The sequence below is a fragment of the Rhinatrema bivittatum genome, chromosome 10 (genome assembly GCF_901001135.1).
Source record: "Rhinatrema bivittatum chromosome 10, aRhiBiv1.1, whole genome shotgun sequence".
NCBI lineage: Eukaryota > Metazoa > Chordata > Amphibia > Gymnophiona > Rhinatrematidae > Rhinatrema > Rhinatrema bivittatum.
Genome location: NC_042624.1, coordinates 25,338,057 through 25,364,120, shown reverse-complemented (window position 1 = coordinate 25,364,120; position 26,064 = coordinate 25,338,057). Strand labels below are relative to the sequence as shown.

The following is a 26,064-nucleotide window of genomic DNA, read 5'->3' as shown; positions in this document are numbered from 1 at the left end:
AAGCATACACATTTTATTTCTGCTTCCCGCTCTTCACAAGCTGGTTAATGTTTTAGCTACAGGCCCCTCTAAGAAAGTAAACTCTCTATAAGAAAATAAGCAGATAATGAAGACTACTCACTCTGTCCTATAAAAGATATTCTGGTTTGAGATCACCTTTTCCAGGGCACGACAGGTCCATCCTCTTATTTTTCTTCATGTACCTTACCTTTTCAGAAGTGGTTTGCCAGGCCGTTTATCTATATGTAACTGAAGGTGCTAAAGCAGAGAAGAACTAAACATTGCTGTTTTGCAGGTCTGGGACCAAATTCTGCAACCATTTAACTGGATATATTTTGAATATATTTGGTGAAGTGGCAAGGTATCTGGCCACACATGGATAGATGCTCTGATCCCTGGACCTTGCCCCAGTCACATAGCTGGGGCAAGGTTAGGATGGCGAGATTTTGAAAAATGGCGAAGACCGGGCCGGATGTGAGGGTGCGCTCTGGCCCCATCAAGGGACCGTATGATCCTTCTCAAGGTTCAGGGGTAAAGGAGGCACTGAACTCCCAGTGCTTATATTTTACTTTTGGGGGGGGGGGGGGGGAGACTGAACCTCAATCAGTGTAACCTTTGTCTTTTATTCTATCTTTGGGAGGGAGGGGTCTTTGTCTTTTATTCTACCTTTGGGTGGGACAGGATGGGGGTGCCAGCGCCGCGTAGGCATAGTTGGCTATTTCTTTTCTTTTGGGCAGTCAGGGCTGCCTTGAGTGGTGCCCCCAGGTTGAGCCAGGGGTCAGGGCTCAACATTTTCTTGATCTGCAGGTCTGTTTTCTTTTGGGCCGGTGCCTTGGGACCCACGTTAGGTTCCAGGTGCTCCCACCTCACATTTACTGCATTTCAAAGAGGTGTTGTTATTTTATCATAGCTGACCACGTTCTTGGTCAACTGCAATAAAATATTTGCATCAAATTGTCTTGTAATGACCTTCTTTGCATGCATTTGCATTATTCATGCAAATCACGTGCAAAGAACGTCATTATAATAGGGGAGGGTACCAGGGTGGGGAAATGATAACTATCATGTATATCACAAGATAACGATATCATCACAACAGTGCTCTATCGCCGATATAGGCTGTTTTACGTATGTAGAGCACTACCATGGTTTGATGTTAGTCAGATACAGCTGATGTTGGCTAAGTTAGTTGGATACCTTTGCCTCATTAGGAATGCTCTCAGAATGCCTCTTTTTTTGTCTGGCTAAGTTTCAGCGAGACTATGAGCTATCCAGCTAAAACTTGTCCGGCTGGGTTGGGAGTGGGGTTATATTTAACATCCGATTTGTCTGATGATGTTTGGGACTTTTGAATATGGACTTCATAGATTATTCCTTTTTTAGTTGTTTAGATATTGTACAATAGCTCTGTGACCTCTCCCCTACCTGACACTCACCACCGCACTGAAATGATGAGATGGAGCCCTGTCTCTGCTGGGACCTCTCAGTCCCAGCAGAGACAGGGCTTCAGGAACAAAGTTTGATTCAAAAAAGTGTGCAAAATTGTATCAAGCCAATAAAAAAGTAAACAAGGATATTAAAAGAGGAGGAACTCGGTGGATGGGATATGAAGGCTCTTTCTATTGCTTGCAGAATGAGGAGCAGAGGAGAGAAGAGGAATCAAAAGTGAGGAGTTACTTAAAATTTAATTCATCTGTTAAAAATCAACTCACTCTTGATTCTATGAGACGGAAACTGAATAACTAGAAATATAGGAAAACCGCAGCCAAGACAAATAGGAGAGCCACTGCTTTAAGAGTTAATGGGATTGAGAAGGAATGGGTCATCATTTTATTATCTGGTTGTCGAGTTTTGTGGCTTTGATAATTCGGTCTCTTTGGGTCAGGAGAGCTTGCCTGGCTCCTTCCCACTTTCCAGGTCCTCTCAGGCGGTACTGATAAGGTGAACATGGACCAAAGAACACTTCCTTGGCTAGCTTTGGATCCGTAAGGAGAAGGGAGAGCAAGTTGGGCTTCACGTCTATCTGCATGGCAAGTTCATCCAAGTATTCCATGAAATCCACTTGTATAGTGTGGCGTGGGCTCTCCACATAACTGGGAAAGGAAGAGAAACACAATGATCAGCACATCCTTCACTGGGGATCTTTCTTAACGTGAATCTTAAGAAGAATAGCCTTGAATGACAAGAGTACCAGACACAGACAGTTTGCCAATTCATATTGGCCCTTTCCTATAACCAAAAAGAATAAAACTGAAAAATATACATCTTATGCATTCAGAGGTCCATATTCAGCACCACTTAGCTGGCTAAGTGCTAGTAGCTGAATAAGTGCCAGATCAGCAGCCACTACTTAGCCAGATAATTATTATCCAGCTAAATAGTTACTGGCTAAGTGGCAAGCAGGGAAAGGGTATAAGTGGGAGAAGCTGATTTAGCTAGTTAAGTTATACAGCTAACTCTAATATTTGGGGTTAGCTTATCCAGCTAAGTTTAGTCTAAAGTTAACTAGATAGACTTATCTGGCTAACTTTAAGACAGTTAGAGATATTCAGCAGCACAGTCACACCTCTGAATATTCATACTAAGTTATCTGGTTAGCCTCGCTGCATAGTGGCTGAATATAGACCTTCAAACGTACAGTAATAACACAACATGAATTTTAAGTCTGAAAGTCAGTACAAAATGTAAGTCTTAGCCAATTCTAATTGTACTTGTTTGCAGTTTATGTATTTATTTCACTTATTTATGTTCATTTGATATTCTGCCTTTGTCCAGGGGAAAGCAAAACGTGGATAACAAATGATATGCAAATATACATTGACCACAAGACTGGAGCATAGTTAAGAACATAAGAACATTGCCATACTGTGGTCAGACCAAGGGTCCATCAAGCCCAGCATCCTGTTTCCACAGGGCCAATCCAAGTCACAAGTAACTCCTGGCAAGTACCCCAAAAAAACTAAGTCTATTCCATGTTACCCGTTGCTAGTAATAGCAGTGGCTGTTTTCTAAGTCAACTTAATTAATAGCAGGTAATTGACTTCTCCTCAAGAACTTATCCAATCCTTTTTTAAACATCAGCTTACTAACTGCACTAACCACATCTTCTGGCAACAAATTCCAGAGTTTAAATTGTGCGTTGAGTAAAAAAGAACTTTCTCGATTAGTTTTTATAATGTGCCCCATGCTAACTTTCATGGAGTGCCCCCTAGTCTATTATCCGAAGGATAAATAACTAATTCACATCTACTCGTTCATAGACCTCTCATGATTTTAAACACCTCTATCAGATCCGCTCGCAGGCCGTCTCCTCTTCTCCAAGCTGAAAAGTCCTTACCCTCTTTAGTCTTTCCTCATAGCGGAGCTGTTCCATTCCCCTTATCATTTTGGTAGCCCTTCTCTATACCTTCTCCATTGCAATTATATCTTTTTGAGATGCGGCGACCAGAATTGTACACAGTATTCAGGTGCGATCTCACCATGGAGCAATACAGAGGCATCATGACATTTTCATAAGAACATAAGAAATTGCCATGCTGGGTCAGACCAAGGGTCCATCAAGCCCAGCATCCTGTTTCCTACAGAGGCCAAACCAGGCCACAAGAACCTGGCAATTACCCAAACACTAAGAAGAACCATGCTACTGATGCAATTAATAGCAGTGGCTATTCCCTAAGTATAATTGATTAATAGCCATTAATGGATTTCTCCTCCAAGAACTTATCCAATCCTTTTTTGAACCCAGCTACACTAACTGCACTAACCACATCCTCTGGCAACAAATTCCAGAGTTTAATTGTGCATTGAGTAAAAAAGAACTTTCTCCGATTAGTCTTAAATGTGCTACTTGCTAACTTCATGGAATGCCCCCTAGTCCTTCTATTATTCGAAAGTGTAAATAACCGAGTTACATCTATTCATTCAAGACCTCTCATGATCTTAAAGACCTCTATCATATCCCCCCCTCAGCCATCTCTTCTCCAAGCTGAACAGCCCTAACCTCTTCAGCCTTTCCTCATAGGGGAGCTGTTCCATCCCCTTTATCATTTTGGTTGCCCTTCTCTGTACCTTCTCCATCGCAACTATATCTTTTTTGAGATGCGGAGACCAGAATTGTACACAGTATTCAAGGTGCGGTCTCACCATGGAGCAATAGAGGCATTATGACATTTTCCGTTTTATTAACCATTCCCTTCCTAATAATTCTTAACATTGTTTGCTTTTTTGACTGCTGCAGCACACTGAACTGATGATTTCAATGTGTTATCCACTATGATGCCTAGATCTCTTTCATGGGTTGTAGCACCTAATATGGAACCTAACATTGTGTAATAACTATAGCATGGGCTATTTTTCCCTATATGATTCACCTTGCACTTTATCCACATTAAATTTCATCTGCCATTTTGATGCCCAGTTTTCCAGTCTCACAAGGTCTTCCTGCAATTTATCACAATCTGATTGTGATTTAACTACTCTGAACAATTTTGTATCATCTGCAAATTTGATTATCTCACTCGTCGTATTTCTTTCCAGATCATTTAGAAATATATTGAAAAGTAAGGGTCCCAATACAGATCCCTGAGGCACTCCACTGCCCACTCCCTTCCACTGAGAAAATTGTCCATTTAATCCTACTCTCTGTTTCCTGTCTTTTAGCCAGTTTGCAATCTACGAAAGGACATCGCCACCTATCCCATGACTTTTTACTTTTCCTAGAAGCCTCTCATGAGGAACTTTGTCAAATGCCTTCTGAAAATCCAAGTATACTACATCTACCTATTCACCTTTATCCACATGTTTATTAACTCCTTCAAAAATGTGAAGCAGAATTGTGAGGCAAGACTTGCCTTGGGTAAAGCCATGCTGACTTTGTTCCATTAAACCATGTCTTTCTATATGTTCTGTGATTTTGATGTTTAGAAAAACTTTCCCACTATTTTTCCTAGCACTGAAGTCAGGCTAACCGGTCCTGTAGTTTCCTGGATCGCCCCTGGAGCCCTTTTTAAATATTGGGGTTACATTAACTATCCTCCAATCTTCAGGTACAATGGATGATTTTATGATAGGTTACAAATTTTTACTAATAGGTCTGAAATTTCATTTTTTATTTCCTTCCAGAACTCTGGGGTGTATATCACTGCTCCAGGGGATTTAACTACTCTTCAGTTTGTCAATCAGGTCTACCACATCTTCTAGGTTCACCGTGATTTGATTCAGTCCATCTGAATTATTGTGCCCATGAAAACCTTCTGCATTACGGGTACCATCCCCAAATCCTCTTCAGTAAACACCGAAGGAAAAGAAATCATTTAATCTTTCTGCGATGGCCTTATCTTCTCTAAGTGCCCCTTTAACCCCTCGATCATCTAACGTTCCAACTGACTCCCTCACAGGCTTTCTGCTTCGGATATATTTATTTAAAAAGTTTTTACTGTGAGTTTTTGCCTCTACGGCCAACTTCTTTTCAAATTCTCTCTTAGCCTGTCTTATCAATATCTTACATTTAACTTGCCAACGCGCATTATCCTATTTTCTTCTGTTGGATCTTTCTTCCAATTTTTGAATGAAGATCTTTTGGCTAAAATGGCTTCTTTCACCTCCCCTTTTAACCATGCCGGTAATCGTTTTGCCTTCTTTCCACCTTTCTTAATGTGTGGAATACATCTGGACTGTGCTTCTAGAATGGTATTTTTTTAACAATGACCACGCCTCTTGCACATTTTTACTTTTGTAGCTGCTCCTTTCAGTTTTTTTCTAACAATTTTTCTCATTTTATCAAAGTTTCCCTTTTGAAAGTTTAGCACGAGAGCCGTGGATTTTCATACTGTCCTTCTTCCAGTCATTAATTCAAATTTGATCATATTATGATCACTATTGCCAAGTGGCCCCACCACAGTTACCTCTCTCACCAAATCCTGTGCTCCACTGAAAATTAGATCTAAAATTGCTCCCTCTCTCATCAGTTCCTGAACCAATTGCCCCATAAAGCTATCATTTATTCCATCCAGGAACGTTATCTCTTTAGCGTGTCCTGATGATACAATTACCCCAGTCAATATTGGGGTAATTGAAGTCTCCAAAGCCACAAGAAGCAGTAAACCTGCACTTAAGCAAGTAATCAGCAACACGATAGTGCAAGGAAACATCAAAGTTCCACAAACAGTTCATCAAAAGGTGTATATTTATTCACATAGATTCATCCGGCAACTCCACTTTCATATAGCAAGCATCTTATAGAAGTCCCCTGTGTCGGGGGACTTCTATAAGATGCTTGCTATATGAAAGTGGAGTTGCCGGATGAATCTATGTGAATAAATATACACCTTTTGATGAACTGTTTGTGGAACTTTGATGTTTCCTTGCACTATCGTGTTGCTGGTAATTGAAGTCTCCCATTATTACTGCACTACCAATTTGGTTAGCTTCCCTAATTTCTCTTAGCATTTCACTGTCCATCTCACCATCTTGACCAGGTGGACGGTAGTATACCCCTATCACTATAGTCTTCCCCGACACACAAGGGATTTCAACCCATAAAGATTCAATTTTGCATTTAGTCTCATGCAGGATATTTATCCTGTTGGACTCTATGCCATCCCGGACATAAAGCGCCATACCGCCTCCAGGTGCTCCTCTTTGTCATTGGGATATAATTTGTACCCTGGTATAGCACTATCCCACCGGTTATCCTCCTTCCACCATGTCTCTGAGATGCCAGTTAAGTCTATGTCATCATTCACTGCTATACATTCTAATTCTCCCATCTTACTTCTTAGACTTCTGTTAATCAGACTTCTTAGACTTCTAGTTAATCATATAAAGTATATTGAGTCTGAGCATGGTGCTAGATGGAGCTCAAGACATATTACAAATATTATGCTAGTCCAAGCGAGTCCTAAGCCTAGTTGTATCCTCGAGCAAAAATGTGTCCTTGACCCTGAAACATCACCAGTCAGTCCCACTCCCTGATCCAACCCTGTCCTGTATCTGAATATCTTACTTATGCCAATTATTAATTCTTCTCAATATAGGGTGCTTGGTACTGAAGGTCTCTCCCATCTGCAATGTCTGCAGATGTCCACATATTCATATCAAGTAAGAGGTTATCAGGTTGATTTCTTAGAGCGTAAGACTGAGTTCTCTTGCGCAATGACTTCTGTTAAAAATTTAGAAATGATGAAGTATTTAGATGAAGAATGTAAGTTTCTGGTTGTGGAATTCAAGCCAGTATGGGGTAAGCACAGGGGAAAAGCTAACCATCAAGTTCAGTCTGTGGAATGGCACTAGCTAGCGGAAAAAGGCAGAGCAGACGTGCTTTACTGTCCTAATCTGCCATCATAGTCTGTTTCATGTGGGTCCCATGAAAGGCAGAGGAGATCCTTGTGAAGCTGAGAATTGTGTGTTCCACAATTTAATTCTTTCCAGGAGACCACAAATATGCCACAACTTAGGGATTTGAGGATCTGGGAGGTAGGGGGTGGGTGGGGGGGGGGGGGGGGGGGGGGGGGGGAATGAGGCTGCTGCAGCTCTGTCATGACTTCTTGAGGGAGACATCATGACTGGGCTGTAATTTGGAGGGTTGGGGATTGGGAGAGGGGACCCAGATGGGAGGGTTCGAAAACTATTGAAGGCCATAGATTGGGGGAATTGAAGGGTCCAGGAGCCACTTTGATGGGCTGTGATATCGGGTTCAGATTTATGGGTGGGGGTTCAGGTTTTTGATGCTCCCATGTGGGCCCCAGGTTTGGTGAGGACATTGGGCAGTAATTGTGATTAGGAAAGACACCTTACATTGCTATTCCAGCGAGCAGATAAGGTACCATTTGTATCCAATTTCATGTTTTTCTTTTATCAGTCTGTATTGATGGTAGACCGACAAGGTATTTTCTCAGTCTAAGAGCCATCATAGTATCTGGTATTATAGATGAATGTCTTTTCTAAAAACACACTGAAACTCGGAGATGTCAGTTTTTCATATCCAAATGTTCTCTTGTGAAAGGGTGTCCTAAAAGCGTCCCATACAGTGCCAGTAATTTTAAACCTGCACGCAGTCCCCCGGCACATGGACGCGCTGATTTTATGACATGTGCGCACGTTACAAAATCTGCTGGTCGCGCACATGATTTTACATCGGTGCGTGCAAGTGCGGCCTTGTGCGTGTGAGTGGGGAGGAATTTAGTAGATGCACATGGTGAAGTTCTAGGCCTTTAACATAGCTCTCTCCCAGTCCGTTCCAATAAAGGAGTGGACTGGGAGGGAAATTCCTGCCTCCCTTTCCCCCTTCTGACCCCGACCCCTAAAATCCCGCTAGCTACCCTACGTTTTTTTTGTTTTATTACTTAGCTGCTCTCTGGAGCAGTAGCAGGTTGTGCGGGCTGGTCGGCTGCTGCCGCGCATTTCAGTGGGACAGCGCCTCAGCCCGCCCACGCCCTGCCCACACCCTGCCCCTGGTCCACCCCTTTTCACAAACCTGTTCTTCTGTGTGTACCGAGAGACATGCACTTGGCTGTGGGCATTTGAAAATCCCTCGGCACGTGCGCGGCCCAGCCACACAAGTATCTCCCGGTTTTCACTCGCGCAGGGCTATTAAAATTAGCCCTTAATTGCATTAGACTTCAAAAGAACTCTTTTATGAGGTTGCAAGGAGTGTGTTATAGTTTTCAGACACTTCCTGGTGGGGGAGTTTTGTGAGGACAATTGTTTTTCTGAAACCGAGAAGCCCATTTTAGCTCTCTGCTCTCTCTTTCAGTCAGCTCGATCCAGTATCGTCCGCTCGAGGATTGCCCGTCTGTAACGTGCTCGTAGCGCACAATTCGGGCGCGCAAGGCAGTTCGGCGATACAGTCTCCAGTTTCACACGTCCGTATCGCTTCTGAAAACAGACGCATAACCCTTTCCGCACCCGGCATGTAAATGAACGAAAAAGCTGTATAATGAAGGAATTATCTATTCCCCTGCGATACTGTAACGGGCGCTGATATTATCTCCTCCCTAACCCGCTGTTCTGCCGCGGCCTTAACCTGCTAGTTTACCGCCTCCCCCTAGTAGGAGTTAGTGTAGTGTAGTGTAGGGTAAAAACATTGCTTACCCGCCCTGGTCCCGTCCGGTCTCCTGCAGCCCCGTCCGGACCGGACGGGGCTGCAGGAGACCGGACGGGACCAGGGCAAAAAAAAAAACAAACGAAAAAGTAGCAAGGCTCGGGCCTGCTAAAAAAAGTTTAAAAAGTGTAAAAAACAAAAATACCTGTGTGTTTATATAAAAAAATAAAACAATTTTAAATACCTGTCGGAGGGCCGTGGGTCCAGGCGGCCGTGGGGCGGCGGGCAGCCATCAGCGGCATCCGGTAGTCCCTTCTCCCTTCCTCCCTCCCTCCCTGGATGAGCGCCAAAATCGCACGGGCGGGTCGGCAGCGGGGGGGGGGGGGGGGGGGGGGGGGGCGGCAGCAGGATCCGGGAGCGGCGGGTAGGCAGCAGCGGGTCCGGGGGGGCAGCGGCAGCGGGAGGGGGGGGGGGGCGGCAGCAGGATCCGGGAGCGGCGGGTAGGCAGCAGCGGGGTCCGGGGGTGGCAGCGAGATCCAGGTGCCAGCAGCGGCAGCATGTTCGATCGCGCAGGCAGGTAGGTGGCAAAGTAAAGATGGCCGCCTGCACGGGAAAATCGTGCAATTGGGCCGCTGAAGACGTGACGTCACGACGTTTGGCGTCACGGGGTGTGACGTCACGTCTTCAGCGGCCAATTGCACGATTTTCCCGTGCAGGCGGCCATCTTTACTTTGCCACCTACCTGCCTGCGCGATCGATCATGCTGCCGCTGCTGGCTCCCCGGATCTCGCTGCCACCCCCGGACCCCGCTGCTGCCTACCCTACCCAATTGCACGACTGTATCGCTGGAGACTGTATCGCTGAACGCTGAACAGGCGCGCATTCATTCATTCACTGCCGGTGGGGGCTGCCGGTGGGGGTTGCCTCTCCGGCAGCCCCCACCGGCAGTGAATGAATGAATGCGCGCCTGTGCGGACCGGCCTAGATTTAACACGCGACCACCCGCCGCCCGCCGGCCGTCTCGAACTAACGCGTGTCCCCCCGCCGCCGCTGCCGCCCGCGCCCACCCACCCGCGGCCTAGATTTAACACGCGACCACCCGCCCCCCGGATCCCGCCGGCCGCCCGGACCCACGCGGCCCTCCGACAGGTATTTACAAATTTTGATTTTTACACTTCCTGGTACCTGTCATTTCAAATGTCATTTGAAATGACAGGTACCAGCGCACCCAGGTTACTGTATAGGCGCTGTATTAAGCGCCTATACAGTAAAATGGGTTACGCGGCCATAACCCTTCCCTACCGCTTTAAAGCCGCGGCATGCATTTGCATGCGATTAGAGGAGAGTATCGGGGAGTTAGTGAAGAGAACTGTGCGTGCGGGGAGGAAGGGTGCGCCTGACACTACCGCACTGTTTTTACCGCGGCCTTACTGGATCGAGCCGAGTGTTTGCTAGCCATCCTACATAGAAACATATAGAAACATAGAAATGACGGCAGAAGACGACCAAACGGCCCATCCAGTAGGGGTGTGCATTCGGATTGACCGCATTAGTAAAACGCAACTCATATTTTTTTTTTACTTAAAAAATTGATTCGACATAAACGATCGGATTTCCCACATATCGAACATAGATATGTTCGATATGTGGGAAATCGCGATTGTTGAGCCAAAATAAAAATTTAAACCCCCTCACCCTCCTTAATCCCCCCCCCAGACTTACCACAACTCCCTGGTGATGGAGCGAGGAGTGAGGACGCCATTTCTGCAATCCTTGGCGAGAAGCATGTGACGTCGGCGGCACGTCGAGTGACGCTGGCGTCACGTGATTCCCGGCTCGTTCGCGCCGGACGGCTCGTTCGGCCCAAAAAGAACTTTTGGCCAGCTTGGGGGGGCCTCCTGACCCCCCCAAGCTGGCCAAAAGTTCTTTTGGGCCGAACGAGCCGTCCGGCGCGAACGAGCCGGGAATCACGTGACGCCAGCGTCACTCGACGTGCCGCCGACGTCACATGCTTCTCGCCAAGGATTGCAGAAATGGCGTCCTCACTCCTCGCTCCATCACCAGGGAGTTGTGGTAAGTCTGGGGGGGGGATTAAGGAGGGTGAGGGGGTTTAAATTTTTTTTTGCACATATGTACATATACCCAACTCATTGGATTTTTTTTTATGTCCATATTGGCCGCAAGTGGGACCCCCTTTCGGACATAAAAAATATGAACATAAAATTTTGCTCTGCACATCCCTACCATCCAGTCTGCCCAGAAAACTTTTGCACTCTTTTTTTTCTCATACTTATCTGTTACTCTTGGCTCTTAGTAACCTTTTGGTTCTGTTTCCCTTCCACCCCTGCCATTAATGTAGAGAGCAGTGTTGGAACTGCATCTAAGTGAAATATCTAGCTTAATTAGTCAGGGATAGTAATTGCCGCAATAAGCAAGCTACACCCATGCTTATTTGTTTACCCAGACTATGTAATTTATTTATTTTTAATTTTTATATACCGATGTTCCTGTATAAGATACATATCACACCGGTTTACAAGGAACTAAAAACTGTCGCCTCAGGGGCGGGATACATTGAAACACATAACAATGTGCACACATTATGAAACACATAATTCAGTCCTTGTTTGTTGTCTATATATAGATCCTAGAAATGTGAATCGTGTGCCCGATCATCTTAACGATCGGGTTCGGCTAGAGGGGGGAAAAAAATCTGATCATGGCTGATGTGAATCGGAATTGGTTCCGATTCACATCGTTATTTTTTTTTTAGTGAGGCCCTACCCTTTAAAATTAACCCCTTACATTCCCCCACCCTCCCGAAGCCCCCCAAAACTTTTTACGATTACCTGGTGGTCCAGTGGGAGCGCGGGGGACCGATCTCCCACTCTCGGGCCATCGGCGCTATTTTGGCTGCCACTCAAAGATGGCACCGATGGCCCTTTGCCCTTACCGTATGACAGGGTATCCGTGCCATTGGCCGGCTCCTGTCACATGGTAGGAGCACTGGATGGGCGCCGGCCAGCCAGTGCTCCTACCATGTGACAGGGGCCGGCCAATGGCATGGATACCCTGTCATATGGTAAGGTCAAAGGACCATCGGCGCCATCTTTATGAGTGGCAGCCGAGGGCCCGAGAACGGGAGATCACTCCCGGGACTACCACTAGACCAGCAGGTAATTTTAAAATGTTTTGGGGGGCTCGGGAGGGTGGGGGAAGCTAAGGGGTCATTTTTAAAGGGTCGGGTGGGTTGTTTTTTTTTTTATCGGGCCATCGGCGCCATTTTTGAGTGGCAGCCAAAATGGCGCCGATGGACCGAGAGCGGGAGATCAGTCCCCGCGCCCCCACTGGACCACCAGGTACGGGATTCATTTTATAGGGTCGGGGTGGGTTTAGGGGGTTTTTTTTGTTGTGCAGGATTTCCCCACGCTCCCCCTCCCCCGATTTTTCACGATATAATCGGGGGAATTTCTATTGTATCGCGACTCTTGACGATTTAAAATATATCTGACGATTGTTTTAAATCGTCAAAAAACGATTCACATCCCTAATAGATGCACTTTTCTCCATTCCCCCTGCCATTGAAGCAGAGAGCTATGCTGGATATGCGTGAAGTATCAGTCTTTCTCCCTTGCTGTTGAAGCAGAGAGCTATGCTGGATAGAGATGTGAATCGGAACCAGAATCTGTTCCGGATTCGTGGACCATCGGGAAATTATTTTCCCGTGGTCCAAACAATTTTTTTGTTTTTTTTTTAATCGACTGTGCCAAGCCGATAACTCAAAAACACAGCCCGACCCTTTAAAATTAGTTCTTTAGTATCCCCCCACCCTCTGGACCCTCCAACCTCCCCCCCCCCCCAAATTTTTAAGTACCTGGTGGTCCAGTGGGGGGTCCCGGGCGCGTTCTCCCGCTCTTGGGCCATCAGCTGCCAGTAAACAAAATGGCGCCAATGGCCCTTTGCCCTTAGCATGTGACAGGGTATCCATGCCATTGGTCGGCCGCTGTCACATGGTAGGAGCCACTGGATGCCATTTTTAAAGATGGCGCTGGCTGTCCATTGCTCCTACCATGTGACAGGGGCCGGTCAATGGCATAGATACCCTTTCACATGCAAAGGGTCATCGACGCCATTTTGTTTACTGGCAGCTGATGGCCCAAGAGCGGGAGAATGCTCCCAGGTCTCCCACTGGACCACCAGGTACTGAAACTTTTGGGGGGGTCCAGAGAGAGGGGGGGATACTAAAGAACTAATTTTAAAGGGTCGAGCTGTGTTTTGTTTTACTTTTAAATGCCCTTTTTTTCCCGCCCCCCCCGCCCACCATAACGATAAGAGAACCCACGTAATTAATCGTGGGGTTTCCTATCGCTATCGGGGACCCCCCGACAACTGACGAGATTGAAAATATCGTCCAATATTTTCAATCATCAGATAAACGATTCACATCCCTAATGCTGGATATGCATTAAAAGTGAGTATCAGGCTTATTTGGTTTGGGGTAGTAACTGTCGTAACAAGCAAGCTACTCCCCGCTTTTTTGTGAATGGAAATCCTTTTTTTCCACATTACCTCTTGCCGTTGAAGCTTAGAGCAATGTTGGAGTCGCATTAACCGTGTGCATGTTTATTGAATAAGGGTATTATCTCCAGGTAGTAGCCGTCATTCCCCACAAGCCACCCACTCTTCATACACATCCTCTAGACTTTATGGATCCACAGTGTTTATCCCATGCCCTTTTGAAGTTCTTCACAGTTCTGGTCTTCACCACTTCCTCCGGAAGAGCATTCCAGCCATCCACCACCCTCTCCGTGAAGAAATACTTCCTGATATTGGTTCTGAATCTTCCTCCCTGGAGTTTTAAAATCGTGACCCCTGGTTTCTGCTGATTTTTTTCCGATGGAAAAGGTTTGTTGTTATCTTTGGATCATTAAAACCTTTCAAGTATCTGAAAGTCTGTATCATATCACCTCTGCTCCTCCTTTCCTCCAGGGTATACATATTTAGATTCTTCAATCTCTCCTCATAAGTCATTCGATGAAGACCATCCACCTTTTGGTCACCCTTCTCTGGACCACCTCCATCCTTTCTCTGTCTCTTTGGCGATACAGTCTCCAGAACTGAACACAGTACTCCATGTGAGGCCTCACCAAGGACCTGTACAAAGGGATAATCACTTCCCTTTTCTTACTCTATATTCCTCTCTCTATGCAGCTCAGCATTCTTCTGGCTTTAGCTATCACCTTGTCACATTGCTTCGCCAACTTCAGATCATTAGACACTATCACCCCTAGGTCTCTCTCCTGCTCCGTGCACATCAGCCCTTCACCCCATATGCATGACTCTGCACTTCTTGGCATGAATCTCAGCTGCCATATCTTCGACCACTCTTCCATCCTGCTCTAGGAAGGTAGCTAAGACTCAAGGGTTCGGTTCCCAGGCCTCCAAGCGTTCTTTGGGTCACGAACTGATTTAGAAAGTGAGAGAACCAGAAATTGATCTTGTGTTAGAGGGGAGTTAGCCCGTCTGCAGTGGAAGATTACATCCGTTGGCTGGAAGAGTAGATTTGCTGCTGCAACTGAAGGGGGGACTGCCAGGACTGTGAACCTGCTACCAAGTTACTGCTTAAAAGAGTTTACGCCTGCACCTTGTCAGGAGAATTTTCCAGTTTTGAACTGCAATGGAGGAGATCTGCAGCATATTGATCAGGTACCAAGTGAGGGAAAGTCCCAGAGGGGGAGTATCTCTAAAGCGTATACCGTGAGGATCCTCTAAGGCAGCAGAGTTTTGTGACTGCAGATTTTTCTGGTTCTGTATGGATTGCACTAAGCCCAAGTGAACCATCTGCCAAGTTATTCATTTGCACCAAATACTCCAGTAAATATTTTTTCTTTGGAACAAGCTGAGCCTTGTGTGAACATCTGTGCGTATTTTGTACTGGAAAGTGCCATAAAGGCAACCACAAGTCCAAGCAGCGTGATAGGACTTATCTGTGTCCCTGCCAGGAAAGGACATGGCAGCATGGGGGCATTTACTTGCGTCACTGATTCCAAAGGCGCTTTTGTGTCCTTTTAGTTAGCAGGACAGGGGTTATATTTGTATTTCACGTCCGCATTTAGGGGGCAGTTTTCAAAGTTGGCTTTTTTGGGACAAAGTCTGCGGTTACTTTTTTTTTGTTTGTTTTTTTACCTGCGGGCTTTGCCTGGGTTTTCAGCTTCTTCTTTCACTTTGAAATGTGTTTATTTATTTGGGAATTGGGTAAACAAGGCACATTTCAGTGGCTGATCAAAGTCATCATGTCAGTTCAAATCTCTGTATGGATTTGGATTTTGGATTGGACGACTTGCCTTTTCCAAATCTGAGCTGAGGGCAAGGTATTTCCCTGCCTGGGAGAGTTTATAGTCTCGGTTTGCAGCTGAGGCAGTGGAGCACAAAGTGAGAGGCCCAAGCTCACAAGAAGCATCCGTGGGAGAAGCAGGATTTTGGCTTCCCTGGTTCATAGGCCGCAGCTTTATCCACTCCATGGACATTTCACCTACTTTTTCTGGAGATACTTTCCCCTCCCCCAACAAACACATAACCACTGGAATTATCTGCCTCCATGAGGCCAAAAGTGCCTGGATTCCCAAATCTATGCACGTTATGCTCTATAGAAAGTTTGCACACAACGAAACAGGTGCAAGACTCAGAGGGTAATTTGTACCAGGGATGCGACTGTCAAAGGAAAAGCACGCGCATAAAATGAGGTACAACGTCTGTGGGTGCAAAGTACCTGTTAGTCCTGGAGGAATTCTGCACTACTGTGGAGCGCAGAATCCCACCCCACCCACCCTGTGCAGAATTGCCAAATTCTGTGCAGAAAAATAGCAGAGGGGACCCCAGCATGCCACAAACGGAGCGTGCGAAGACGAAGACCTGCATGTGCCGCGGGCTGTGCTTCGTTCGTGGCGAAGATGAAGGCCCCGGTGAGAGAGAGAGAGGAGGGGGTGTGAGGGAGGGGAGAGGAGGGTGAGAGAGAGCAGGAGGGTGTGAGAGAGCATGGGTGGTAAGAGAGCCGGGAGGAGATGCTTGAGTGTGGGTTTCAGAGAGAGGGAACCTATATGAGGAGATTGTGAAGGAGTGTGTATGTGTGTGAGAGATTGGGAGCTTGTGTGTATGAAAAGGGGATTGTGTGTATGTGAGGGTGCTAGCCTGTGTGAGGGATTGTGTATATGTGAGACAGAGCCTGTGTGAAGGGGTGTGTGAGAGAGACATAGGTAGCCTGTGTGAGGATGTATGTGTGAGAGAGAAAGGGCGCTTGTGTGGGTGTGTATGCAAGAGAGAGGGCCCTGTGTGAGGGGGGTGTATGTGAGAGTGAGGGAGCCTGTATGAGGGGGTGTGTATGTGTACTAGAGAGAGAGGGAGCGTGTGTGTGAGAGAGGGAGGGGCAGCGGGAGCCTGTGTGAGGGGAGGTACTGAGAGTGGGGTCAAACTCTGGGACTGATGATAGAGTGGAAGGGGTTGAGCCTAGAGGTGGAGGGGAGAGATACTGGCAGGTGGAGGAGTTGGGGCCTGAGAGGGCAAAGTGGCCAGGGGAGTAGGGAGAGTGAGTGGAAGGGACACTCTTACAGCGAATTTCTAGGGAAATTCTGCATCTTTAAGTAATAACTTTTTTCTGTATTAATTTAAAATGTAATTACTTAAAAAGACTAAACACAGAAGCAACTCCTTCCCAAATTTAACCCACAATCATATAATAGAGAGGGAAAACCAATCACTATTTTCACAGTCTTCAAAAATCTTTAAATGAGGACTTTCTTTTAATCGTTTATCGTTTCCTCCTACGAGAGGCTGGTACTGCTTGGGGCCCATTGCAGGCGAGAGACAGTGGATTAAAGACAGGGCACTTGAGTCTGATATCGTTGTCCTCATTTAAAGATTTTTGAAGATTGTGAAAATAGTGATTGGTTTTCCCTCTCTATTATATGATTGTGGATTACTTAAAGACTGTCATGTAAATTGTGTTGTTTTGACTAATATGAATTTTGCAGAATTTTAAGTTTTTGTGCGCAGAATTCACCCAGGAGTAACCTGTGGATTTTGCACGTAGGCGTACAGTTTGAAAATTGTCCCCTTAAAATAGGAAATTACTAGGGAGTCCATCTCAGTCTCAGTAGAGAGGTCAAGGACTGGACGAACAGTGGATGCTGATGTCTCTACAGCATGGCTGAGGCACACTGGAAGGCAATAACTTGCACTGCTGCTCTCTGTCCTCTAAATCTGGCCTCTTGCAAAAGAAAAAAAAAAGCAGCAGTAAAAAAGGGAAACCTTGAGGCTTTATTCAGTTCCTACAGTCACAGCTGGTTACAATGCATGGCTTGTGCAATTTTTTTGATATAATTTTCAAAATAAATGTTGACACATGGCAGTAAAGCACTTGAGCCTCACCAGGCTTGACTAACAGTACTAACTTAAATATGTTATGCAATATCAATAAAAGTCTATACCGTTTCTCCAGTTCATCTCTCTTCATGGCAATATCAGCCTTCATGTCATTTACTGAAGGCAACTTCATCAGCCCTAGAAAACAACATTGAAGATATGAGCTTAAAGGGAGGCTGAATTTCACTAAGCAAAACAGAACATTTATTCATTTGAACACAGAAGACAAGGGCCAACAATGTCCACTTCCTTACCAGGGTTATCTGTCTTTCCCACTGAAAGACGTGTTGGAGTTGGCAGAGTAGTAATTAGCCAGATCGTTTGCTAGGGCACTCCCCCATAGGCGTAGCCTCAATGGTCTTTAGTGTAGTGGTCTAAGAGAGGGTTCCAGGACCCTTACTTTGGAGATTATAAAAGGACATCCGTATCCAGTCTCCTTGCCTTCAGTGGCTTACAGGTTGTGACTTGCAATCAGTTAGACTAGGAGGATACACCTGGCTTGTTTATTGTAACGTTTGGGTCTTATATTTACCATCTCGGAGTTGGAGTGTCTCCATCCTGAGAGAGTACATTTCCTAGATTTGTCTCCAGGGGAAGAGACCTCTGGCCTAAATTATTTATGTATTTATTTTATTTAAGAGTTTTTATATGCCGTCATTAAGTTAGTCACCATCATAACGTGGTGACTAACTTAATGACGCAGGTAGCAGTGGAGAAGGAGTTTGCAGCCTGTATCTTTCTGAAAACAGAAGGAGATTTCAACACCCAATCTAGCTGCTGACCCCGTTTGTTCCTCCCTCCCAGGTACTACTATATTTAGGGACGAAGAAGTGAGAAGCAGCACCACTCAGAGAGAAGCAAGTTAAAGAGGTGGTGCAATGGGATAACAGGTACCAAGGGGATCCAAGGAAGTTCAAGGTTAGACTCCTGAGGAAACCTGGAAGCAATCCTAATGTCAAGAGAGACCCCTCTCCTCCTGTCATGCTTTGTTTTTGGTTATGTAGCTATGTTCCATGGGTGCAACCAGAAGAAAAGAAATATATTACTCATTAGCTTATCACTGTTCAGCAGCTTTGGCACCAGTAAATTAAGTGTATTTGGAACAACACTTGCAGCGTAGTTGGTGGCTATTTGTAAAATATAAACAGGTTACAATAGGTCCCTGAAACATAGCTTCACCCTATTTGGAGGAACCCAAGAGATGCCCATGGAGGGTCTCAAGTCCCAACAGCTCCCAGACGTAATCCCTTATCCCTGCTAGATATTAGAAAGGGAGTTACAGTTCTGAGGCTAACTACCATACCAGACAATTCCCACAATCAACCCCTCATGTATCTGTAAATACGGGGCCGGAAGAACATCTTTAAACAATTTAACAACATCTGGAATTTGTTGCCAGGGGATGTGGTTAGTGCAGTTAGTGTAGCTGGGTTTAAAAAAGGATTGGATAAGTTCTTGGAGGAGAAGTCCATTACCTGCTATTAAGTTCACTTAGGGGCGGATTTAGGCGAGCAGGGCCCTGCGCGCCGGTGAGCCTATTTTACATAGGCCTACCGTCGCGCGCAGAGCCCCGGGACTCGCGTAAGTCCCGGGGTTTTCGGAGGGGGGGCGTGTCGGGGGCGGGCCGGAACCGCGCGGCGTTTTCGGGCGTGTCTACGGCCCGGGGCGGCCCGGGGGCATGGCCGCACCCTCCGGACCCGCCCCCAGATCGCGTCCCGCGCGCTAGCGGCCCGCTGGCGCGCGGGGATTTACGTCTCCCTCTGGGAGGCGTAAATCCCCCAACAAAGGTAAGGGGGGGGGAAGGTGAGGAGAGGGAATGGGGGTAGGCTGCGCGGCTCGGCGCGCGCCGGCTATACGAAATCGATAGCCTTGCGCGCGCCGATCCAGGATTTTAGCGGCTACGCGCGTATCTACTAAAATCCCGCGTACTTTTGCTTGCGCCTGATGCGCCAGCAAAAGTACGCCTATTCGCGCGGTTTGAAAATCTACCCCTTAGAGAATAGCCACTGCCATTAGCAATGGTTACATGGAATAGACTTAGTTTTTGGGTACTTGCCAGGTTCTTATGGCCTGGATTGGCCACTGTTGGAAACAGGATGCTGGGCTTGATGGATCCTTGGTCTGACCCAGTATGGCAGGTTCTTATCCTTGCAAGGGTGCTCTTCACCCCATAGTATTCATCAAATGGAATGGAGTGTGCTAAGGCCCAGAGGTTGCTTTGGCAGGGCTTTATTAACCATCATGTAGTTCAAAGTACAGGGAACTGGAGTCTGCCTTTATTACCATCTCTCTCTTCCTAAACCCCGTTTGTGTAGATCCATGGCTCAACCACATAGGGAGAGGACTGGTCAGCAGAAAAAGGGAGGTGATATTGCCCCTGTATAGGTCCCTGGTGAGACCTCACTGGGAATACTGAGTACAAGTCTGGAGACTGCGCCTTCAAAATAATATAAACAGGATGGAGTTGGTCCAGAGGCGGCTACTAAAAGGGTCAGTGGTCTTCATTCTAAAGCATATGGGGATAGACTTACAGATCTAAACATGTCCTAGAGAAAAGGCAAAATAAAGGAGGTATGAGAGCGATTGAAGTATCTCAAATGTTTCCGTGCACGGGAGGCTCTAGAACAAGGGGTGATGAGATGAGGTTGAAAGGGGGTAGACTCAGGCATAATCTTAGGAAATATTTCTTTACAGAGCAGGGGGTAGATGTGTGGAATAGCTTCCCAATGGAAGTGAAAAAAACAGTATCTGAATTCAAACAAGCTTGGGGTAACTACAGAGCATCTCCAAGGAAGAGATGAGAATTATAATGCTAAAGGATGGATGAACAGACTGGATGGGCCTTACAGTCTTTTGCTATGTCTCTGTTCACTACTTCATCATGAACAACAGTCTTTGCTGGCAGCAAATGAGAAAGAGAGGATGGAGTAAGACTACGGGCCAGAGGTTTAGAGGATTGCCAGCACTTCTTCACTTATGCATTAATTACACTGAAATACAATATTGTTTCCGTGCTAACTCACACCTGTCAGGCTTCACAAAAGAAACCGTAATAATCCTGGAGAGGCTGGAGAAATTGCAGGAAAGTGTGAGAATTTACCAAAGTATGGAGATAATCTGACAGCAATTCAGACTTTTTGAGAGGTGATAATTATGCTAATAAGAAGTATCATACTAGGAGCAGACTGTGCTTTCTTTCACCTTCTACTCATTGTTAAAAATTAAAAACCAGAAACACGCTAGTCACTTTTCTGCTGCACCACTTTGCAAGGCTGCGGCTCCATTTTCTCAGATTTGAAATCCTACTTAGAACCTGTCTAAGATAGTGCTGGCTCGTTTTTTTCTTTACTCGTTTTTCGTTATTCTTAAAATCTATGGGACATCGTGGCCCAGTTTGGTTACAAATAAGTTTGCAAGATCTGGTGTCGCTTGGTCAATATGCAAATGCTCATACAGTCCTCTCATTAATCTCCTTTTTTTCATACTAATAATCCCTTTTTTCTTTTTGTTTTCTTTCCCCTTGTCCCCTTTTCCTAAGCTTTTTTATTATTTTTGGGAGAGGGAATGTCCAAATATAAAAATCTGTTTTGGAAGTAGAAGTACATGTAGATTTCAAATTATAGCAAGAAAAAAAGTGCTAGCATTTCTTTAAATCAATTCATAGAAACTCATTCCAAAAATGTCCCTCCTGAAGACACCCAGGTCAATTTTATTCACTCACCTTTAAAAACCCGAGTAGCCCAGCGAGCTTGGAGCTCTGCGATGGGCATGATGGCGCCAATAGGCTGGATAAAGCCAATGAAAGCCACCGTCATCTTCTCCAGGTCAGCAGGATAGACTAATTTATACAGGGGGATCTTATTGTTGTGAACCTTGAAGGCAGGATCCTCAAAGAAAGGAAACGAGAAGCTGTATCCTGTGGCAAAGAAGACGGCATCGATGTTCTCCTCCATGGTTCCATCTTCAAAGATGGCGGCAGTTTCGGTGAACATCTTCACGTTTGGCCTTACCAGGACTTTACCAGAGATGATACGATTTGGTAGGTCATCATTGATTGTTGGGTGCTGGCTAATAATTCTGTATTGTAAAGACAGGGATATTTTTTTATACTCTAGTACAAGAGCAACTTCAGCGCACTTGATATCTTATTTATCTACTTTAGCCTTGCTACTCAAGTTAACTATCTCCAAAAATTAATGCTAGCTTAAGATCTTTAGATAATTCAGCTGCCAATGAAAACAAAAAATCATTTCACGTGTCCTTTTAGTTCTGACTTTTATTTCATTACCAAAGAGTACTTTTTCAATGTTCCTTCTTTTTAGTAACTCCTTAAGAACATAAGAAGAACATAAGAACATGCCATACTGGGTTAGACCGAGGGACCATCAAGCCCAGCATCCTGTTTCCAATAGAGGCTAATCCAGGCTACAAGAACCTGGCAATTACCCAAACACTAAGTAGATCCCATGCTACTGATGCCAGTAATAGCAGTGGCTATTCCCAAAGTCAACTTGATTGATAGCTTGATTATGGACTTCTCCTCCAGGAATTTATCTAAACCATGTTTAAGCCCAGCTACACTAACCACATCCTCCAGCAACAAATTCCAGAGCTTAATTGTGCATTGAGTGAAAAGGAATTGTCTGATTTGTTTTAAATGTGCTGCTTGCTAACTTCATAGAGTGCCCCCTAGACCTTTAATTATCTGAAAGAGTAAATAACCGATTCACATTTACCCATTCTAGTCCTCCCACTATTGACCAAATCCAATGTTTGAGTGATACACCAAGAAGCATTTTACATCAGTGAATTGGTTTATTTCATTGCACTTTACTGTATTTTACTGTGTCTTAAAAGCACCTTAAGGTTTATATTTTAAATAGGAAACAAAAGGAATGCTTATGTGATGAGCCAAGTGCCCCACTTTGAGGCTGAGTTACCAAGGGGTAACTCTTTCGACACTGTAAACCACGCCATATTACTAAACCAGCTGGCGAACATCGGTATTGCAGGATCAGCGCTGACTTGGTTCAAGACTTTCTTAGAGAACAGAGGTTTCAAAGTTAAAATCCACAACAAAGAATCCCATAGATACCCATCTTCACAAGGAGTTCCTCAGGGTTCCTCTCTCTCACCAACACTCTTCAACTTATATCTTCTCTCGCTTTGCCAACTTCTAAACAAATTGAACCTAAAACACTTTATTTATGCCGACAACGTCCAGATTGTGATCCCCCTTAAAGAATCCATCAATAAAACTCTAGAATTGTGGGAAAACTTTTCAAGAAATTAATGACGTCCTATCCAGCTTAAACCTAATTCTAAACCAATCAAAAAGTGAATTCCTGCTAATCTCTCCAGATAACTGCAAAATCACCACGAACCCGCCAGCCAACTTACAAATCTCAAAAGTAAGAGATCTAGGAGTTTCGATAGACAACAGACTAAACCTAAAATCATTTATTAATCAAACAACTAAAGACTGCTTCCACAAACTACACACATTAAAAAGAATAAAACCCCTATTTCATTTCCATGATTACAGAACAGTGCTCCAAGCAATAATCTTTGCGAAAATAGATTACTGCAACGCTATTCTACTAGGCCTCCCATCATCCCATACTAAACCTCTCCAAATGATTCAGAACACGGCAGCAAGAATCCTAACGAACAAGAGGAGAAGAGATCACATTACGCCAGTACTTAAAGACCTTCACTGGCTGCCAATCCACTACAGAATAATCCATAAATCCCTCACCACAATCTTCAAAAATATTCATGGACTGGCTCCTCTCAATCTACAAATAGCACTCAAAAAACACTCCACCAACAGACCCATCAGAGAAGCGTACAGAGAATATCTACAGGTACCACACGCCAATACCACCCAACATATAACACTGAGAGACAGGGCCTTCTCTACAGCAGGTCCCCCACTATGGAACTCAATCCCCTTAGAATTACGACAGGAACCATGTCTTCCAACCTTCAGAAAGAGACTTAAGACATGGCTGTTCAAGAAAGCCTTTCCGGACCCTGACTGATGCTCTTCCACCAAATACAGCAAGACTGATTATCACCCATTAAACTGATACAGACTTACCAACCACTGCACGTTCTACTTCTTGTTAAACTTCTATCATCCTCTTCTTCTACTCCCAGTTAGAACCATCCTTGTTTTATTGTAACTGCTTTTTCTGCGCACTTGTTATAATTTGTTATAATTTGTAAATGTATACTCTCATGTTATAGTTATGTACGTTTATAATTTATTGATCACCCCTTGTTTTATGTAAACAGACATGATACGAACTTCCGTGAATGCCGGTATAGAAAAAAAACTCAAATAAAAAAAAAAATAAAATAAAGGGGCCTACTTTCAGCTGGGGTTATAAAGAGTCTTTCTGGGGGGAGGGAGAGTTAGAAGGGGTTTGAGTGAGAAAAACTTTAATTTTGTTTTTGCTTTCATTTATGATTTTTTTTTTATGTTTCGTTTCTGCGTTTCAGCCACATACAAACTAAAATGCAAAAGCAACACAACAAAATGGTTTGTTGTTTGGGTTTTCTTTTTCATTTCATATTTGAGGAAACAACTTATATCCAAAGTTGAAAACGGACATTCCAAGAATCAGAATCACACATCAGTGGCCAGTGTTGTCATTAATATACAATTTTAAAAGTGTTAATTTGATATACCATGTTTATAAGAATTGGATAACAGAGGTGGAAGTTAGAGATATATAGATTGTAAGTGGATATATCCACAGGGCATTTAAGTACATGCTATATCAAAAAGGTATTGTATATTTATACAGGCTCAGTGGAGCCTTATATACTGGCACGAGTGTATTCTGCTGTTTTTTAAGGTGTGAATGAGTGTATGTGTGATTTTAAAGTGTATGGACACATTTCTAAAATACTTTTGAAAGTTGTGATAATAAAGTTTTGCACTTTTCTCTTAATAGTTGTGATGAGAATATTGAAAGCCCCCATTCTAACTGGATCAACATGTAAGGGCTGATTAACACAGGGGATCCCACTCACCAATGTACCCACCTGACATAAAATAATGCCCTCCTTTCACCTCTACTGCAATGACCTCCCACCCCTATTGAGAAGTAAGGCCCCCACCTCCATCAAGGATGCAATTCTACACCCCTCCCCCCCCATCTTCAGGAGCAGAAGCAAAGGCCTCCTCCTCAGGTCCCAAGTCCCCCCTCACCCTCCTGATTCATAGTAAATGCCCCTCTGGAGGCTGCCAACTCCATCCCAACTCATGAATCTAATGCAGGGGCAGCCATCGCTGGTCTTCAAGCACAAACACAGGCCTGGTTTTCAGGATAAGCACAATAAATACATGTGAGACATATCTGCATATAATGGAGGCAGTGCATGCAAATCTCTCTCATGCCTATTCATTGTGGATAACCAGGCCTGTTTCTGACTCTTGAGGATTGGACTTGGCCACCCTTGATATAAATGGCATCTCTGGGGTCCAGCTATCAATTTCATCACCACCCCATTCTGATAAGAAGGCCTTCTGCATGCACCTACCTGAACACATCCACCCATCCCTTCAGAATGCTGAATTATCAGTTCAGAGGAAGTTCCCTTCGGTTGGTTCTGCTGCTACTCTGCCTCGCACTGTTTCACAATGTATAAAACTGTACCAGGGCCCAGAGAAGGCTTCTGATGTGGATCGGAGATGGGAGGGAGGGATCATGGCCTGGATGGCCTTCTACTACGAATCAGGGGGTGGGAAGAGGGATGATAAGCAAATGAAGTCCAGGGCGCCATCTACTAATAAAGGGCTTTGTCAGTCATAGGAACTAATGAATGGAATTCCTTTCTGAAACATCTCCACCATACTTCATGTACTAGGTTGTTAAATCAAAGCAGATTGTGATAAATTGCAGGAAGACCTTGTGAGACTGGAAAATTGGGCATCAAAATGGCAGATGAAATTTAATGTGGATAAGTGCAAGGTGATGCATATAGGGAAAAATAACCCATGCTACAGTTACACAATCTTAGGTTCCATATTAGGTGCTACACCCCAAGAAAGAGAGCTAGGCGTCATAGTGGATAACATATTGAAATCGTCGGTACAGTGTGCTGCGCCAGTCAAGAAAGCAAACAGAATGTTGGGAATTATTAGAAAGGGCATGGTGAATAAAACGGAAAATGTCATAATGCCTCTATCGCTCCATGGTGAGACCGCACCTTGAATACTGTGTACAATTCTGGTCGCCGCATCTCAAAAAAGATATAATTGCGAGAGAAGGTACATAGAAGGGCTACCAAAATGATAAGGAGAATGGAACAGCTCCCCTATGAGGAAAGACTAAAGAGGTTAGGACTTTTCAGCTTAGTGAAGAAATGGCTGAGGGGGGATACGATAGAGGTGTTTAAAATAATGAGAGGTCTAGAACGGATAGATGTGAATCGGTTATTTACTCTTTCGGATAATAGAAAGACTAGGGGGCACTCCAGGAAGTTAGCATGTGGCACATTTAAAACTAATCGGAGAAAGTTCTTTTTCAATCAACGCACAATTAAACTCTGGAATTTGTTGCCAGAGGATGTGGTTAGTGCAGTTATTAGGG

The 26,064-nt window shown here is 44.8% G+C and overlaps 1 protein-coding gene across 4 annotated transcripts in view; it reads right to left on the bottom strand.

Annotated features, from left to right (window-relative positions):
* Positions 1–569: 569 nt before the first annotated feature.
* The window catches only part of LOC115099856 (dimethylaniline monooxygenase [N-oxide-forming] 5-like), an 86,618-nt gene continuing 61,123 nt past the window's right edge, over positions 570–26,064 (bottom strand). For 3 of the 4 annotated variants that reach the window (XM_029617749.1, XM_029617750.1, XM_029617751.1), the window contains 3 exons: positions 21,180–21,535; positions 17,524–17,596; positions 570–2,093 (listed from right to left, as the gene is read on the bottom strand). In XM_029617749.1, the coding sequence (XP_029473609.1) occupies positions 1,826–2,093; positions 17,524–17,596; positions 21,180–21,535 (697 nt within the window). In that variant the 3' untranslated portion in view covers positions 570–1,825. The remainder of the gene's footprint in view (positions 2,094–17,523; positions 17,597–21,179; positions 21,536–26,064) is intronic. The other variant, XM_029617752.1, reaches the window with a different exon arrangement.